Source organism: Mytilus edulis, chromosome 4 (assembly GCF_963676685.1).
Source record: "Mytilus edulis chromosome 4, xbMytEdul2.2, whole genome shotgun sequence".
Classification (NCBI taxonomy): domain Eukaryota; kingdom Metazoa; phylum Mollusca; class Bivalvia; order Mytilida; family Mytilidae; genus Mytilus; species Mytilus edulis.
Genome location: NC_092347.1, coordinates 51,166,425 through 51,180,278, shown reverse-complemented (window position 1 = coordinate 51,180,278; position 13,854 = coordinate 51,166,425). Strand labels below are relative to the sequence as shown.

General features: G+C 30.1%; 1 protein-coding gene across 1 annotated transcript in view; it reads left to right on the top strand.

Annotated features, from left to right (window-relative positions):
• Window positions 1–12,466, top strand: part of LOC139519924 (protein FAM184A-like) — a 34,558-nt gene extending 22,092 nt beyond the window's left edge. The window contains exons 11-17 of the mRNA XM_071312244.1: window positions 1,936–2,089; window positions 2,878–3,005; window positions 4,104–4,288; window positions 6,587–6,733; window positions 7,315–7,432; window positions 8,148–8,255; window positions 8,871–12,466. Coding sequence (XP_071168345.1) covers window positions 1,936–2,089; window positions 2,878–3,005; window positions 4,104–4,288; window positions 6,587–6,733; window positions 7,315–7,432; window positions 8,148–8,255; window positions 8,871–9,035 — 1,005 coding nt within the window. The 3' untranslated portion in view covers window positions 9,036–12,466. The remainder of the gene's footprint in view (window positions 1–1,935; window positions 2,090–2,877; window positions 3,006–4,103; window positions 4,289–6,586; window positions 6,734–7,314; window positions 7,433–8,147; window positions 8,256–8,870) is intronic.
• The last annotated feature ends 1,388 nt before the right edge of the window (window positions 12,467–13,854 follow it).

Sequence of the window (13,854 nt, the reverse complement as noted above, 5' to 3'; positions counted from 1 at the left end):
AGTTGTGATCTATCAACAAACATGGTCGCCATTGCTAAAAATAAAACATAGGGGTCAAATGCAGTTTTTGGCTTATAACTCAAAAACCAAAGCATTTAGAGCAAATCTGACAAGGGATAATATTGTTTATCAGGTCAAGATCTATCTGCCCTGAAATTTTCAGATGAATCAGACAACCTGTTGTTGGGTTACTGTCCCTGAATTGGTAATTTTAAAGAAATTTTGCTGTTTTTGGTTATTATCTTGAATATTATTATAAATAGAGATAAACTGTAAACAGCAATAATGTTCAGCAAAGTAAGATTTACAAATAAGTCAACATGACGGAAATGGTCAGTTGACCCCTTTAGGAGTTATTGCCCTTTATAGTCAATTTTTAACCATTTTTCGTAAATCTTAGTAATCTTTTACAAAAATCTTCTCCTCTGAAACTACTGGGCCAAATACTTCCAAACTTTAACTGAATGTTCCTTAGGGTATCTAGTTTGTAAATTGTATCCGAAGTTATGATCTATCAACAAACATGGTCGCCATTGCTAAAAATAGAACATAGGGGTCAAATGCAGTTTTTGGCTTATAACTCAAAAACCAAAGCATTTAGAGCAAATCTGACATTGGGTAATATTGTTTATCAGGTCAAGATCTATCTGCCCTGAAATTTTCAGATGAATCAGACAACCTGTTGTTGGGTTGCTGCCCCTGAATTGATAATTTTAAGGAAATTTTGCTGTTTTTGGTTTATTATCTTGAATATAATTATAGATAGAAATAAACTGTAAACAGCAATAATGTTCAGCAAAGTAAGATCTTCAATTAAGTCAATTTGACCAAAATTGTCAATTGACCCCTTAAGGAGTTATTGCTCTTTAAAGACTTTTTTCACAATTTGTTCATCATGTTGACTTACTTTAAAAAATCTTTTCCTTTGAAACTGCTGTATCAATTTCAGCCAAACTTAGGCTAAATGAGTTTCAGAGTATCTAGTATAAATTTTATATTTTATTTCCTTGTATGTCAAGAAACATAGCTCCTATGGCTAAAATAGAACATAGGAGAAAATGATTATTTTTTTTGGCTTTTGAAGAAAATAGGACGATCCAAAAAACATTTAGATAAATTGAAAAGCCAAAATAATCATTGATGAGAGATTTAACTAAAAGAATTAAGGTGAGCGATTCAGGCTCTTGAGAGCCTCTTGTTTTATATATGTAAATTTTTGCATTGATTAATATTTCTTATTTGTATATTAAAGCAAAAAATACTGATATGGCAGGAGATGCACACCAAATATGATGTGTAAATCATTATATAAAGTATTGTGCAATAGCAGGAAATCTTCAATTGCACAGTATTGCGCAATAGCAAGAAATCTTCAATTGCACATTATTGAGCAATAGCAAGAAATCTTCAATTGAAAATTAATACAAATATTTCTACCCATTTTAAACGTTTAAGATCTTTCAACACATTTACATTTTTGTATTTTATATATTATGTCAAAAATTTGATGACAATCCCAATTCAGACCGTACCATGTAACCTCGAATATTGTGTCCAAACTTGCACCAACTGTTCAGGGTTCGACTACTGCAGGTGTATCAGGCTGTGCTCAGCCAAGCATTTTATTAAAAGAATTGTTTGGTACAGAATTGCAATTCATATAAGTTATTGATTAAAATCTGGAAGGTTGCTTTCCTGAGAACAAACACCACATATTGAATAAATCATCAAGATAACATCCTGACAATAAAAAGCAAAACAAGTGCTGTTTTTATGCACCCCCCCCCCCCTTTCTTGAGTTATGTCCCTTTATACATTATATGCAAGCAGGGGCATCATATGTCTCCTATGGTCACATTCCCCATTTATTATTTCAAAGATAACTAGAAAATAGTTATAAAATATTTATAAACTTATTTATGACCTTTATTTCAGGAATTAGAGAGAAAAATGAAGTCAGCACATATGGAAGATATGCAAGTTCATTTGACAGCTCACAAAGCAGCTGTAGAAGGTGTAAAGTCAGAAGCAGAAGATAAACGTCTTGCTGATCTGGAATCACAGTCAAAGAAACACAATGAAAAAATAGGTATGACAAATCTTTAAAGACAGCAATACAACTCAATGAAATTTAAAATAGATATCTTAAGATCAAAATAATTGTAAATTGTTTGCTAAGCATTTATGTTTTAGGGACAGTCATTTAAGTTTATATTTGAAGGATCTATTCTATTAACACTATCTTATGCAAATTTTATGAGGGTGTTAATTTCCATGTAAAGGTATTGCTTTACTTTGTAATTTATACGATGCGAGTAAGAATGTATTTGTTCTTTTTTAAAATGAAATCCAGAAATTTTGATTGCAATTTCTTGTACCATTTATGGATTCACATTGTTAACAAAATGGGCAAAAAGTAAAAATAAGAACCTTTTAGAAGACAGGAAATTTGGCTACACCTAAAAAATCTGATATTTCATTAGGGCTATTCCAGAAAAAAATGTAGGGGGGGGGGGGGGGGGGGGGTTGGAAGGCAGTTTTTGTCAGCACCCACCACCGAGACAATTGTAATTGAGAATTATAGTGCATTATAGTGTAAAAAGTTGCTCTGATACCCATCACCCATGTATTATTAATGTAATGTGCCTTCCAACCCCCCCCCCCCCCCATACATTTTTTTCTGGAATAGCCCTTACAGGAACCTGTGATTGTAGTCTTAGTTACAATGATATACATATTATTTTAATGACACAAAGTAAGAAGAAATTTAGATGAAATAAGGAACACTTGTAACCTTGTTGTATAAAAAAAGGCAGAATGAAGGTCATTTAGATGAAGTATAATCAGTGTTATGTAATATTGGTATATTAATTTTAGCTAATGTAAGAGATGAGCTATCTACTCAGCATCAGCAGTTTGTAGATGAAGTAGAAAAAAGCCATGCTTCACAGATGCACACAGCTAGGATAGAGTTGGAGAGATCAATAGAAATTTCAAGGCAGAAGGTTTGGCTTTATTTTCTGCTAACAATAAGAAAGAATTTCATTATATTACAATAACACTCTGACACATGGAATAATGCAAATCATGAATTTTTGAGAGGTATGGTCTTTTGACTTCGAAAAATTCACTCAAATAACAAGTTTCCTACACTTTTTTTTTTCATCATACTTGAGGATATTGATTTGAAAATTGGTATATAGTTTTATCCTGACAAGTTACAGATGAATTTTGTTTCAGTCTGATGATTTTTTTCAGAGGTATGGTCCTTGAACTTAGAAAATTCACTCAAAGAATAAGTTGTCCACACTTTTTCCGTCATGCTTGAAAATATTGATTTGAAAATTGGTATATAGTTTTATCGAGACAAAATGCAGATCAAGTTCAAATTTTGTTTAGGTCTGATGATTTTCAACAGAGTTATGGTCCTTTGACTTAGAAAATTCACTGTAATAATCAGTTTTTAACACTTTTATTTGTCATGCTTGAAGATATTGACTTGATTTAGTTTACACCATAACAAGTTATAGATCAACTTAGAATTTTGTTTCAATACAATGATTGTTAAACGGTAAGGGATTATTTATTGCCATGCAATACTCACAGAATGCTTGTTACATTTCATCTCGTAAGCACTAAGAACATAACTTAGATATTTATATTGAGGCATATATGACCAAAACAAAAAAAAAGTAGCATTTTTAAGCAAACACTGATATACATTTTAACTCAAAAATATAAATCATGATTGATGAATGAATTGAGCTAAAAAAAAATCAGGTGAACGATCCAAGCTCTTACGAGCCTCTTGTTTGGAATGCCAATCCCTGCCTTATACTTCATACTCATACTAGGAGAATAAGTATACTAGTTGAAACTTTTTTTGTGGATTTTTTGTAAAATATAAAAAAAATAATCAACCCTAAGGTAATGCACAATTATCATTGGTTTAAGATGTGCAAGATCTGAACCACACATTCAAAAACAAATTAAAAACCCATGATTATATTCCAAAAACAACAAAAGTAAGGATTCACAAAATAACATAAAGAAGTGTTCTGTGTTAAAAAATCTTAATGTATAAATTAATTCTGTGTATTTAGGACAAAGATCATCAAATGAAAACTGAAGAGTTACAAAGTGAAATAGGTCATAGAGAACGACATATAAACAACCTTAAAGATGAAATACATGATCTGAAAGACAATATTGAAAGATTACTTAGAGAGTTGGAGGGAAAAGGGAAGGAAATACTCAAAGTTAGAAGTGATGCTAATCTTCAAATCAAGTAGGTACCTTTAACTATTTCAAACTCTGTCAATTTTTGATTGCAGACACAGATTCAGTGGGGTCAGCAGACTCATCACCTACATACACCCTTGTTGACAAGATAACTGTAGAAAATATATAGTATTTCTTACTGAGAAAAAAGAATATTTAGAATTAAAAATTGAATTACACATGCCATAAACCTGAATCTTGCACTTGTCCAGGGACTGAAAAACATAATCCTACTGGTTCTTCGACAATTACATCTAGAAAATTATTTTTTCTGTTCTGTGCATCCGTTCGTTCGTCTGTTCTATCGTTCATTCCTCTGTCCCACTTCAGGTTAAAGTTTTTGGTCAAGGTAGTTTTTGATGAAGATGAAGTCCAATCAACTTGAAACTTAGTACACATGTTTCCTATGATATGATATTTCCAATTTTAATGCCAAATAAGAGTATTTACCTCCAATTTCACAGCCCATTGAACATAGAAAATTATCTTGCGAGTGGGGCATCTGTTTACTATGAACGCATTCTTGTTTTAAAAAAGAGGTCATCCAAAATTGTCAACCATTTTACAAAGTGTACAAAACATACACTTTTACAGACCCCACACCCTCCCTCAAAAAGTGTATATTAACCATTTTCAGATTTCAAGACAAAAATCAATCATTCTTAATAAAAAAAGAAGATCCTGTCTATTATAGATTAGTTTGATATAGACATTTTGCATTGAAAATAACCTGAAACATATCTGACTGTGAGCCATCATAATCTGTATCACATATATTTTAAAACAGGCTACTTTTAATGTACAATTTCACATTATTTTCAAATGCATAGATGATAAATGGCTTCATCACGGTAATAAAAAAAATCGAACCCTGCTATAGGAAAAAAATCAAAAAATTAAAAAAAAGCGAACGGTAAAAATGTTGAATTTTAACCCTCTCCCCTAAGTGTACATTTTGTACACTTTGAAAATTGGTTGACAATTATAGATGACCCCTAAGAAGTATTTAAAATTTGTTACATGTACTTATCAATAAAGATAGAAATTGAATTTTTATCAGCTGTATTGTTTTAAGAAGTTTTTAAAATTTGTTACTTATCAATAAAGATTGAAATTGTCTTTATCAGCTGTATTGTATAGATATTTGATATCTTTCTGTACTGATTACTGTAATTTTTCAAAATAGAGTGCTTAATGTCATTTCTTTAATTTTATTATAACAAATTTTTTAGAAAATGCAAAGATAATGCTATAATAGAAAATTGCACATAAGTTAATATAATTGTATTAAAAATATCAGACCAAGATAAACTAAAAAGTCTATAATCTTCATCACTAAATCAGTCATAGAAGTCCATGTGTTTTGTAATTATGCTAAATACATCATGTTGCTTTGTTCTTGAATTCAGATTGGAATAACATTCAAATTTCCAGCTTTTTAGCTTTATTGGCAATGGTAAATTCTATTGATATTCATTACTTGATATCAACTCAAGTTATGTCATTTTAATATATAATAAATAAACATTTGGCAAGTTTATTATTGAAATTAAATATTGACAGGTGTCATGAAACCTATTTATTTTATTGCAAAAATGATATTTTATTAAAATAGAAAATACCACAAAACATTCTTCTTCTCTTTTGTACCTTAACAGTTTGACTTTATAGGTCTGATTCTGTTGTCAAACATAAAAATCAGACATTTTCAATACTTAAGATCTATAGTTGCATCAAGAATCTTTTAGATGGAACATGAGTGTAGACTTTAAGAAAAATACAAAAAAAATATTTTCAAAATAAATGTTTTCTTGTCCAAAGAAAAATAATCTCAAAACTGAATTGTGACTTTTTATCCTGTGACTTTTTGTCCTGTGACCTTTCTGTCCTACATTCGTGTTTTGTATGTTATTCAAGAAAACACAAATGTCTGTTGCTACAAGGGAAAAGTATTATGTTGTGACCATGGAAACCCATTTAACACATTTCTGTTATAACTTATCCATATAGCGCACTCTTTAGTGTGAAATAAGAAATAAATCTTCATGGGAGAAAAAGGTTGTAAGGGAAACTTATTGCCATCAAAACATGAATATAAAAAAAATTATGCTTAAAATAATTTATATGTTTGCCATTTAATGCCCTTAAATTGTTGAATATGACAGCTTGTCAAATAAAAAATATTGTTGAATTTGCAGGGCAAAATTTTGACATAAATTTATTATTAATCTACACAATAAGCTATGAAAGGCAAATTTTCTGTGGGAGAACAATTATCATTAATAATTCTGTACATTTTGAACAGGAAAAAAGAAGAAGTTATGACCAAACAGTTTAAGAATGATTTAGAGAATGTGAAAACTGACCACAACAAAGAGATTGAGCAAATGATGGAAGATTTTACTGAAGCTCAAGAAATACTCAAAGATAAAATCTCAGAAACACAGATAGCGTAAGTATGGAAGACTCTAAAGACTATAAAATAATAATTTTAGACATTGAAAATTTGTAGAATTGTCTTGTCTTGTCTCAATATCTTTTTACGTTAACCTGTTTTGGTCTTTTTTATAAAGTGTTTTTATTTGAGATAAAATTATTCTGTTAACTGTTTTCAACCCACTGTCTGTTATCTGTTCTGTTAAAATTTGCACTGTTAACTGTTTTTTTTTAAAATGGGATTCCTGTTATCTGTTACTTGACACTTAAGTGTTCACTGTTTTTGACAAGAATTTTTTAGATTGTGTCACACTTATCACATTAAATCTGCTGTCCATCTCTTTCTTGGCGAAGCTGGTTGTTAAAGGCTGGTGGCATCAGACTTTTGGCTAGCATGAAACATTCTTAATTAATTTTATATTTTTAATTCAGATTATTTTGAAACACTTTTTATAGGTTTAATTATATTATTATTTTGAAACACTTTTTATAGGTTTAATTATATTATTATTTTGAAACACTTTTTATAGGTTTAATTATACTATTATTTTGAAACACTTTTTAATGGTTTAATTATATACATGTATATATTTTCAGTTTACAAGAAGCATCAGAGAGGTATCGTAATAGGGAATCAAGACCAGAGGATCTTGAATTGATAGAACAACTAAGACATTCAATCATTGAAAAAGAACAGAGAATGAAACAATTAATTGTAAGTTTTACCAGATTTGGTACCTGTAGTCTAAGTGTGGAAGGGGAAACAGTTGGCTTTACACACAAACCTACCCATTTAAAAATTAGGTTTTGGTACATGTATATCCACCAAAGTTCAAATGAAGTGGATGAAAGCAATTATAGGCAACCATACAGCCTTCAACAATAAGAGAAAAAATTGTATAGTCAGCTGGAAAAGGCCCTCACATGAAAAATATGAGGAAAAACAATTGAGAAAACAAACAGCCTAATTTATAACAAAACAATTTATGCAAAACAATTATAACAGACATGAACCAAGGACAACCAGTGAACTACATGCTCCTGACGGAAATTCTTATAAGTCTTTGTAATTTTTAGAGTGAACAATTGATTATGTAACACAGATCAGACTTCAGAGGAAAAGTCAGGAAACTGAAATTCACATCCACTGGGCGGTCATGTTATTCTTGGAGATTGAACCTCAACAAATTAACATCAAACTACCACAACTTATAGAATGTGGTGGGGTTAAACTAATTTGCTGCTACCATCTCTCAGTCTTTGGGGTCAAGAAATAGGATGAAGAATTGTCAAAATTGACTTTTGCACTTGATGACCAACTTTGTGTTAAAGACTACCTGTATTAAGAGACTATTTTTGCCTTCTTACTTGTGTGGTCTGTTAATACAGGTTTGACTGTAGTTTAAAAATTGTATTAATCATTTTTCCAGGATGAGAAACGGTACTACCAAATGGAACTAGTCAACAGAGAAACTAATTTCAACAAAGTATTCAACACAACTCCCAATGTAGGAGTGATGAACCCATTGCAACAAAAGGTAAGCTAGTGTGTTGTTACTTTCTTTTTTAGCTCATCTGGCCATTCAAGTGAGCATTTTGTCATCACTTGGCGTCCATCTCTGTCGTCGTTAAATTTTACAAAATTCTTCTTCTCTGAAACTACTGGGCCAAATTAAACCAAACTTGATCACAATCATCATTGGCAAATTTAGTAAATGTTTTGACTAGTTTGTGATATCGAAAACCCTGGTGTAATAATTTTTCAGTAATACATAAATTAAATTTCTCTCGCTAAAATCTGATACGTTTTGACATTCACGAACGAATCGTACAAGTTGAGATATATAAACACCAAAGGTTGGTGACAAGGGAGCATCACCATCTAAAAATGGATAATTAATGATAGGAAATGAAAAATCATCTCTTTTATCATAAAAAATTGTATTAAGCTTCCTGTTAGACTTATTAGTGGCTCTCAAATACCAACATAATTCGACACTGATTTTGCAGTTCACTGAACATGGAAATGTGATAGTTTAAGTATTTTTATATTTGTATTATATCTGACATTTCAAATTAGTAACAAAATGTTTGGTATTTACTGAACAAAAAATTCTTTGATCATTTATCATCTGTCTTTTCTCTGATTTCAGAAACCAAAGAAAGGGGAAAAGAATCTACCCATGAAACATTCAAGCTCGCCAAATCTGAATGGCAGTCACCAAAAACTTGATCCATTACCAAACTCTCCTTTACACAATGGGAACTTAAATCCATCACGGCCATTACCCAGTTTCACGAAAAAATTTGTGAAATGATAGGATATTGTTACAATTGTTAATATAATGTGTATTTGCCATGCTAGCTAAGTTCAATGGAAAGTGACATTAATATGTATTTTATATAAATGTATGATATAAGTAATCCATAGTGATGCCTTATATGTTTGCTAGCAAAGTTAAATTTTTACAAAACTGCTGATACCAGCTACTGTTTTTCAAAAAATGTTCACTAAATACTGTATAATGCAGTAAAATAGAGGAAAAACATCAAATTATGGGAATTTTGTGTTCTGAAGTCCCTTTGAATAAATATATATATTAAGGATATACTTAGGCGAGCTAAGGTAAAATCAAATAAATTAAGAATTCAAAATTGATACTTTAAGCTGGAAGAGTATTGTAAAGGATCAAAATAAGCTAAACATATTGATAGGTCATGGAGCTCCTTTTCGATATATTTGATTTATAAAATATGACGGGAAAAGGCTGACTCCGACTTTTACCTTATATTTGCATTGGTATTATTTGGGTCTCAAATCAAAAGAAAGAAAATTAAGAATCTGCCTAAATTTTGCCAAATGACCTTTTATGAACTACTAAGTATTATGTTAAAAGATGAATTGGTGTTATGGGGCAAAATATTTTACCTTGTATCGTATGGAAAAACACCAAGGAGTCCGATCATTTGACACTTATTCCAAAACCTCACCTAAGTACATCCTTAAAATTGTATTGGTCAGATCTAGATCATTTTGTTTTCACAAATTTCAGTTATTGAAAAATGTGTGTAGGGAAATAAAACATAAATGTGACAATGATCTTTTTAACTTCTATGCATTTATAGCAATTTGCAGTTGCATCGCAAATTCTTGTGTGACATTTGTGTAAATCTAGAGCAAATCAAGATGGAAACTTTTCTGAATATAATATTTATTCATCACTCAGGTCTTAATTATTTTTATCTTTATTAATACAAGAAAATTTAGTGCTTATGTAAATTTCCATGTTATCACATGGTTATTCTGATTTTTCCAGTATTTGCCTTTAGCTTATTTCTCACTGGAACTATGAAGTTCATTGATATGCAAAATACAAATAATTATTATGTGGATAAGAAATGTTTTACAAATTGAAGACTTTTTTTGTATGATATAACCATATAGAAATAGAAACTCCTTCAAAATCATTCTTATATGAGGCTGTGATATAGCATTTAGTTTATATTATTATGATAAAGTTTATATTCAATGAAGCGTAACTGTGATACTTTCAATTTTGATGTACATGTATTGTTTATTTGCTATTAATATGTTTTAATACCTACTGTACAAATACTGTGATTTGTTTGGAAATGACCAATTTTTGTGTATTTCTTACTTTGTCTTTATTTACTTTGTCTTTGTATACTTTGGTTTATATTCTAGAAATGTATCAAATGAAGAAATAAACTAAATTGCAACCCTGTTTTTCAATAAGTGACCCATATTGTTAGTTAATTGTAGATATTTTTTCAACCCTTATCTTAACCTTGCATCTAAAAAGTATTGAATTTAGCATTGATTTGTTATGAGCAAGGTCTGCAACCAAGAATTTAATAGTTCATTACACAATGATTCCCCACATGGAATGAATATCATGAAAAATGGAATTCAGAGAAATCTGTGTTAAGTGAACCCCTTTTGTTCTAAAGATTTGTTCAGAGTAAACATGTTTTAGCTTACAATGGGCTAATTATTATCAATAGTTAATTGTTTGTCTTGTTACAAAACTTTAGACTGAATTCTGGTAAAGAAAGGATTCAGCTTAGACGTTTCAAAACTTCAGACTGATTTCTGGTAAAGAAAGGGTTCAGCTTAGACGTTACAAAACTTCAGACTGATTTGTGGTAAAGAAATGGTTCAGCTTAGAAGTTACAAAACTTCAGACTGATTTCTGGTAAATAAAGGGTTCAGCTTAGTTTTTTTTTCTGGACCATTTAAAAAAAATTGGTAGTTCTTTATTGTAAGATACAGGTTACTGTTATGTAGAATCTGCCCTCAAAGCAATCTAGTGACTGTCAGATGAGTTTTACTTGTGGATTGAATAAGAAAAAACTGTAATTAAAAATTGTGAAAATGGGCATTTCCTTTAGTGTTACTAATTTTCTTGTTTACATACCTGTAACCTGAGAATAGAATCATTTATACACTATTAAATAAACAAATCTTGATAAATGATATTTTTTTAAAAAGTGACATTCCTTGTTGGCCCAAAACTTTATCAATGTTTTGATACATTATATATATATATATAAACACAGATGTTTTCCTTGATTTTGTGTACTGGTCATGCAAGTGAACAATTTAAAAAAAAAAGTAGTATTTGTTTTTCTTAATATTTTGTACAAGTCAAATAATTTGGTAACGCTTTATGAAAGAACCACTTATTTTATTTTTTTCTCTTCATATTTTGTAATGTTTCAGGTCTTTCCGTACGCCTCTGTTAGATTTATTATTGATTTTATTCTGTGAAATGTCAGTAATTTGGGTTCAATCTTGCCACTTTTTCAACTAACATCTTTGTTTTTTAGTTTTGAAGTAACATATGGAGAGTTTGAATATTTGTGTTTACATTAATCAGCTCAAACATATTGGGATAGTGCTAACAATTGGATATTTATAATGTCTATTAAAACAATATTTGTTGCCTGCAGGATTTTGTTGAATAATTTGTATATAAGAGGATTTTTATAAGTTCCCTGTTTATGTCCAAATTTTATAAGTCACCTGTTTGTGTCCAAATTCCTAATTTTTTAATCCAAATGAAATGCCGGTAATTGTTGTATTTGTTTCAACAAAAATGTCTAAAGCACTTAGTTTAAAATAGTGTCCATACCTTAAGTATATGAAAAAATAAATCTTCATGAAGGAAACAGATTCCCTGAGGTAAAACATAATGTAAAATAAAGTAGAAATAAGTACTGTTATGATATTTAATAACAAGAGTATTGTTTAAAGGTGTCTTCATTTATAGTTATCATCATCCGTCCAAATATTAATTTCTTGTATTTTTATATACTATTTTAGTTTTTTTGTTTGACTAGAACTTGGATATTTTTTGGTACTGGTAGTTAATGCTCTCTCATATGCAGGGTCTCTTATTCTATCGTCAGATTGATTCACAAAATAATAAAAATTATAAGATCTTGCGTTGGTATTTTATGGTTCTAGTTAAAAGAAAGTTAAAAAAAACATGATTGCAAATTAAACAGGTTCTGTTTGATGAAAATAATGTTTTGGTTCTGTTTGACCTTATTTATATAAACCTTTCTAGAGTTGCTAAGTCATTTGTTTGTTTTTTAATGGTTTTGTTAACCTGTTGTATGATTTAATAACACATTACATTATGTTGAGTTGTGGCTAAGTTGATTTATATGTAAGTTTTTTTTATAGTTGGAATGGCTATAAATAAATACAAACTATCAAATATTTGATTGTTATTCTTTGTATGACCAAAACTGGTTGTTTTAAATGGATAAGAAAGAGTAATTTCCAATGAATACTTGATCAAAAATTGCCTGATTGAAAGATTTACCTGACTTTAACAAAATGTATGAACCTAAAGAATAAACACACCAGATTTCCAATGGATTCAAATCTAGTTTGACCCCCTCATGAAGAGACTAACGTAACAGCTCATCAAAAGGAATCTGTGTCATCTGGTCTTTGATGTTGTGCTGTTAAATTTAAAATGTTAGCCTCATTTTTATATATTGATATTTTGTCGAGGTCGGCATTGTCTGAAGACACATTTGAGTTTCCAGAGAATAACTTAAGTTTAAGTAAAATAGAGAATGGAAATGGGGAATATGTCAAAAAGACAACAACTCAACCATAGAGCAGATTAAGAGTGCATGTGAGATATGTAAAACACATAGTAGTGCACCAACATCTTTAAAAACTAACAATATAAATAAAAGTATCCTTCAAATTTCAACATTCCTTTGGTGTGAATGAATATGAATTCATGTTAACGGGTGTCACATGTGAATCTGGATCGGTTTACCCTTACAAAGCACCTGAGATCACCCAGTTTTTGGTGGGGTTTGTGTTGCTCAGCCTTTATTTTATATGTTGTGTTTTGTGTGTACTATTGTGTGTCTGTTTGTCTGTTTGTCTGTTTATCTTTTTGTGTTTTTTTAAGTCATGGCGTTGTCGATTTATTTTCTACTTCTGAGTTAAATGTCCCTTTGGTATTTTTTGTCTACATGTATCTTTAAATGTTGTCAACTATAGAAAAACAGCATACTGAAAGAGTGAAACTATTTTTAATTGTAATATTATGAAATAAAATTCATGGCTATATGAGATGGATTAAACTTTCAGAGAAGAATTAAGCAGCAGGATATTTACAATAGTGTGGACAAATTTGATTTTAAAAACCATAGGACATGACCATGACCAACTTGGTGAGTGCACTCAGCAAATCGCATCATCCACATAGGCTACAAATTTTCTGCCACTTGTTTCACATCTATTCGTATATATTGATTTTAAATTCTAGATGTATGATCCTAAGTAGCATATTTCAGTATTGTAATGGGGTAAGAAAGGCTTTGTATGAAGAGTGATTTTGTTAATTTTTACCAGAGACATATATATGTCTAACTTTTTACATAAAAAATAAGTATATTCAAGTTTCTATTCTTGTTCCCGGATTTCCTTATCGGTTGTTGTCAATACATCATTGTTCCATTGTATTTCTTTTACGTTTTCTTTCCATTATTCAAGAAAAGATACAACGAAAATCATCAATGCAAGACAACTCATTAAGATACACCACATCACAAATCTTGATTCAAGACAATTAAAAAAAG